General features: G+C 36.5%; 1 protein-coding gene across 1 annotated transcript; it reads left to right on the top strand.

Annotated features, from left to right (window-relative positions):
- The first annotated feature begins 453 nt into the window (after nucleotides 1-453).
- On the top strand, nucleotides 454-3,386 carry LOC107733878 (transmembrane protein 53-like). Its single transcript, XM_016545710.1, has 3 exons — nucleotides 454-672; nucleotides 885-988; nucleotides 2,351-3,386. The coding sequence occupies exons 1-3, from the start codon at nucleotides 618-620 to the stop codon at nucleotides 3,047-3,049; spliced, it is 858 nt and encodes a 285-aa protein (XP_016401196.1). The 5' UTR covers nucleotides 454-617; the 3' UTR covers nucleotides 3,050-3,386.
- The last annotated feature ends 2,280 nt before the right edge of the window (nucleotides 3,387-5,666 follow it).

Here is a 5,666-nt window from a genome sequence, read left to right as displayed (position 1 = left end):
AAAAAAAAAAAACTAACTTAACTTTTCTAATCTTTTTGTATTCTATCTGTTTTCTTTTCATTTATTATACAATTAACAAAAGCAAAAAGACCTCTAACACTAGCTTGCTCTATTCTTTTTCTATTCTATCTGTTTGCTTTTTATTTATTATATTATTTAAAAAAAAAACTTGCTATGTGTACTGCGTTAAGCTAACTGAGACTTGTTGTAGCACTTGCATATCATTTTGTTGATTTTGATTACTTCCATTGTCCTCAAGTCGCTTTGGACGCTTTGGATAAAAGCGTCTGCTAAATGTAAATATTTAACAATGAGAAGTTGTCATTTTTTATTTTAAACAGGATATCTGTTGTTGAATCGTTTTAAATTTTAATGAACAATTATTAATCTTTTAGCAAAAAGTGCCTTTAAAGAGCCTTTATTTTGAACTTGTCTCTTGGCCCGGATGTTGTATGAAACAATGGCACGCTGATGTTGCCTGCTTCACTCGGGATGTGTTATTGTGTATTGCCGCTGACTGTGACTGTCATCTCAGCAGCACAAGAGCAGTGAAATGCGACACTCGTTTGAAGTGAATTATTAATGGAAGACAGACGATTAGGGAAATAACCGTCAACATGGGGTATGATGGTATAGACTACAACATTGTATTTCCAGAGGCACTGACCTCAGGTAAGTGCTTTTCTGAGGCTGACAGCAGCTCTGGGTTGCCTTGTTGCCCAATTCCTTGCTCATATGAATGGAAGCCTGTAATCTGTGTTTAAACCTTAATTTACATATGTTCAATTGGAAAGCTTCAATAGGAATGTGGCACTCGTTTCACATACTGTAAGTGCGTATCACGGGAGACTTGTTGTTTGGACACATTATTCCTGTCTTGACAGAGAAACACTGGCGCGGATCAAAGGAGCCAGTCGTTATTTTGCTAGGCTGGGCGGGCAGTAGAGACAAACATCTCGCCAAATACAGTTCTATTTATAATGAACAGGTGAGACATTTTCCTATGCCCTGCAAACATACACATGTTGTCGTTTCTTCAATTATGGTCACTGTTGGTCATGTGGGCTTTTAGAAAATCGTCTCTCTTAAGCGCACTTTTCACACTCTCACTAGTATGTTTAATTTTTCTACAAATATGCACCACAGAGGAATTGTCATTTTTGTGTTTTTACAAAATGTCGTGAGCATTTCCATTACAGTGTGCTTTTCACAACATTATGTGTTATGCATTTTTGTTGTTGTTCATTAAATCATGCATAATATTTCATGTATACCAGATACCAACAAAGAAAAAATATTTTCACAGCTACATTGGAAATGATGCATATCTATCTATCTATCTAAAGATAATATTTGTATATTATATTTTTATTTATGTTAATCAAACATCATATGTCTCATGTTTCATATCGAGCATTATAACTTTAATAACTTTTGAGAAAACATCATTAGAAGCAGAATTGTGAGATAGTCTATACTTGGTGTTTAAATGTTTTTTTTACTCAAAATAATTGTAATTTAATTATTTCACTCTTGGATCATCATAGGTTTAATATTAATTTTAATAATATTTAGTAATACTATAACCTATAACTTCTATGAGAATAGGTCCACATCACAGCTGTAATGATAATGACATGGAGGAACAATATAATTGAAATCACTTTCTGAATTTTTTTTTCAGCAGATGAACAGTAAAAACATTGATAGCCAATCAGAATCCACCATAAGTTTAAAGATTTTGATCATTTAAAGCAGCAGATGATGTAACTTCAGTGCACGCTTTTAACAGAACATTATCATCTGTTAGTGTGGACTAATATAGTTATAGATATACTTATCACTATGGTTAGCATTCTTTGTGTGAACAGGCCTTATGACATTAAAATCTGTGTAAATTTGCCATTTGAAAAAAAAAATCTAAGTTTTAATGTGACCTTAATCTAACAAAAAAGAAAAATATGATATCTGATTATTTTATTAAAAGTCAATCCATTGGGACATAAAGGTGGTCGCCGTGATTTTGCCAAGTAAGACATGTTCCTGGATCAACATCTTTTGTTGATCCAGGATCAACATTACTGTCCAAAAATATAGACTAAACCCAATCCCTACCCCTAAACCTAAACCTACTAACCTAATAACCTAAACCTAATAGCTGATTTACAAGGGTGTAGAAGCACCTAACCCTGAATGTAAGCCTAAAACAGATATTTCCTGAAAGGTTATCCCTCAATTCTGATTGGTTAATTGGAATGTTGTATTTGGTGAAATCACGGTCACCCATAAAGGTGGACCATAGTTACACCCATGCATAGAGTACTTATAACAGCTTCCCTTTTCTTGGTAGGGATGTGTGACTCTACGCTACACGGCTCCTTTGAAGACCGTTTTTATTTCAGAATCACTGGGCTACAAGGAACTAAGAAGCACTTCGCAAAAATTACTTGAACTTCTGTTTGACTATGAGGTGGAGAACAACCCAATTTTCTTCCATGTGTTCAGCAATGGGGGCTTCATGCTTTACCGCTACATCGTTGAGTTATTGCACAGTCACAATCAGTTCAGCACTCTGTGTGTGGTGGGCACGGTTGTGGACAGTGCCCCGGGCAGTCAAAACGTTATAGGAGCGCTCCGAGCACTCAAAACCACCTTGGGACCCAAAATCAATGTGCTACTGCAGTACTTCCTCCTGGCACTGTTTGCTGTGGCCATTTTCCTTCTCAGGATTGTTTTGTATCCTGTGACCAAGTACTTTCACAAGAACCACTATGATGCCATGATGGAGCACCCGGCACCTTGGCCTCAGATGTACCTCTATTCTAGAGCAGACCGGGTGATCAGGTACAGGGATGTGGAGAAGATGGTTAAAGTGTTGCGCGAGAAAGGGCTGACAGTTGAAAGTTTCGATTTCATCACCCCAGCCCATGTGAGTCTATACAGAGACTGTCCAGAGGACTATTCCAGCAGGTGCAGGACATTTGTGACCCGTTGCATGAGTTCATCAGAGGAGACAATGACGAAAAAACGCCTTCAAGTGCAACACTGATTATACAGTTCTTGACCAGCTTGTTAATATACACACTGTAAATTTATATGTTCACCAACCATCATATTTGTGGAATAAAAGCACTGCTGTTTAATAAATTAAATTGTTCTTAAACCCAACATGAAATTTTAACAGGATTAAATTTGTATCCTAACCTCTATTGTATTTGTCTTATGCTGTGAATTAAACTGTAATTTAGGGGGTTATTGATTTGGTACATTATTGAGATTTTAGACATTGTGAATGTGAGTATGTTTGTGTATTTAGACACTGTGACTGAATAAAATAATGTGTTTGACTAATGTGCCTTTCTTAAATAAAAGCTTCTGTTGGCTTAACTTGATTAAAGTCAACATTTCCAAAGGGAAGTCAGTACTACCGGTTAGCTGCCCAGTTGCTTAAACTTCTTAGACTAGTCTTACAATTTAGTCAGATACTTTTTTTTCCTTTAAGACGGGTGATAACGTTCGTTACTTCATAAGTCGTTACGTAAAACCGTAGATTAGTCCAATTTGAATCCGACAGATAACCACTAGCCTAGTTCTCAAGACGGTCTTTTATTAAGCTGCAACTGGCATGGAATTAAAAAAAAAAATAATGGCAATTTATACGTTTGTGGTGGGAAAAACGAAACTTTTTGAAACTGCAAATCAGTTGCGAAGTGATTCACTGTTTTGAAACGCTTGAAACTCTGCAAGGTCATCTGCTGTATTGTAAATGCAATGAAAAACTAAAATTAGGCCTACGTGACCTTTTGTTAATATGATATGCATTTCAATGCACTGATTCGAAACAAATTATTCATAAAGGTTTTGAAGCTTCGCCCGTTACTAAAATAGGTATTTCTGTTTATTCTCTGCTGCTGGTCTACAATATTTAACCTGAGAGTGAATGCTCTCGTGGATATTAACACGATATACGATTTATAAGAGAATCATTCTTTTGAGTCAGTTCTCTTTAATAAAGCATATTGAACCGGCTAATTCAGTGATTCAGACGGGTTTGAATCAAGATGGTTTTCATAAAGATCCTTATCCAACAATCACAAATGACAGGATGGGTCTTGAAAATGTATTGTTCAACCCTAAAGCTTGAACTGTTCTGTCAGACCAGTCATTCAGTACAGCACCAAACAAATCCACTGAGTAACAATGCTTCTTTGTATTCATTTTGTAACTTTGCCCAGTATTTACAACACAAAACCAGTTCCTTGTGCTCAGCTGCCATTGTATCATCATTTACAGGGTTCATCCTGCATCCTATCATATACCAGCATTATAGAAGATCTTCAACAGCAATGCAGTACCTTCACTCCCCTCATATTTGTCATAGAGAGATATTTCACTTCCAGGCAGGTAAAATTGGCCTTTATCAGTTAGACAGTCAGCCAGTTTGTGATCAGGAGGGCTTCAAATTGGTCAGGCAGAGGTTCTCATGGCATGTCTCCGACTGTCACATCTGACATTTCAGAGCAAGTCACTGGCATTTGTCTCTCTGGAAAGCCGTCTGTGGCACTTCATATATCATTTCAAACCACTGATAGGGAAGAGAGAAAGAGAGGAGTTTATTTATCTGTTTAGACAGATGAACATCGTTTATTGGAGTGCATCATGAATGAACAGCTTTGTTTCTGTCTGGTTGGTCAAGATGCTTGTATAATGCTTATGTTTTCTTGAAAGAAGTGTTTCAGGACTGACTTCAAATTAAATTGTTACGTGAAAGTACTGTTAGTTTTTTTTTTTTTCAAATATAATTCTGATTACCATAAATAAATTGATGAAACAGAATAAAAAATAAAAACAAATCGAAAAACAAGATTTGCAAGAGTTCTCCTTTTGTGTCTTCATGCCTTTGTTTTGCTGTGAGCCACTGTTTGCTGAAGTCCATTGGTAACTGGCTGTATTCAGCTGTAGCACATTAGTTTCAGTAGAGGGCATAATTTATCCATGATTCACCTACTGTTCTTTTAAAAGGCTTAAGTTATACTTCCTACTATGTGAAGCATGTGTGTGAAAAACAATTAAGCACAAGATTTAAACTCAGCTAATATTATTGATCACATCTGATACTGAGATCAGGAGTAAAAAACATCCAGTCTAAAGTTAACAGGAGAAGATGACCTTTTGGCTTTCAGAGAACTTTTATCATTGGATTTATTTTAAGCAGCAGGCTTGTGTAATTGACAGCACAGTGTATAATGACAACGCCTTGAAAAAGTCCTGAAATTGCCCTGAGAGTTAATGAAGTCGCACAGTGTGATGAGGGAAGATTGTGGTGGAAAGGGGTCAACAGGCCTCTTCATTCCTCTCGTCCATGGAAAATGGCTGCTGTCAGCCGCCGAACATTATGGGGATCTGAATGCCCACACAGCACACACTCGCCCAGAGATTAATGATTTAAAATAGTGCCATTTGGCAGATGAGCTTCCATTGCACTGTAATGGACAAGAAACCGTGAGCAAGAAAAGTAGGCTCCTAAAACAGTTGTGTAACTAAATGTGTATTTTTATAATTTACATTTAGTCATTTAGCAGACGCTTTTATCCAAAGCGACTTACAAATGAGGACAATGAAAGTAATCAAAATCAACAAAAGAGCAATGATATGCAAGTGCTATG

Source organism: Sinocyclocheilus rhinocerous, unplaced genomic scaffold, assembly GCF_001515625.1.
Source record: "Sinocyclocheilus rhinocerous isolate Xijiao unplaced genomic scaffold, SAMN03320098_v1.1 scaffold4144, whole genome shotgun sequence".
NCBI classification, from domain to species: domain Eukaryota; kingdom Metazoa; phylum Chordata; class Actinopteri; order Cypriniformes; family Cyprinidae; genus Sinocyclocheilus; species Sinocyclocheilus rhinocerous.
Note: the sequence above shows the minus strand (reverse complement) of the source record. Positions and strands in the feature narration are given on the sequence as shown.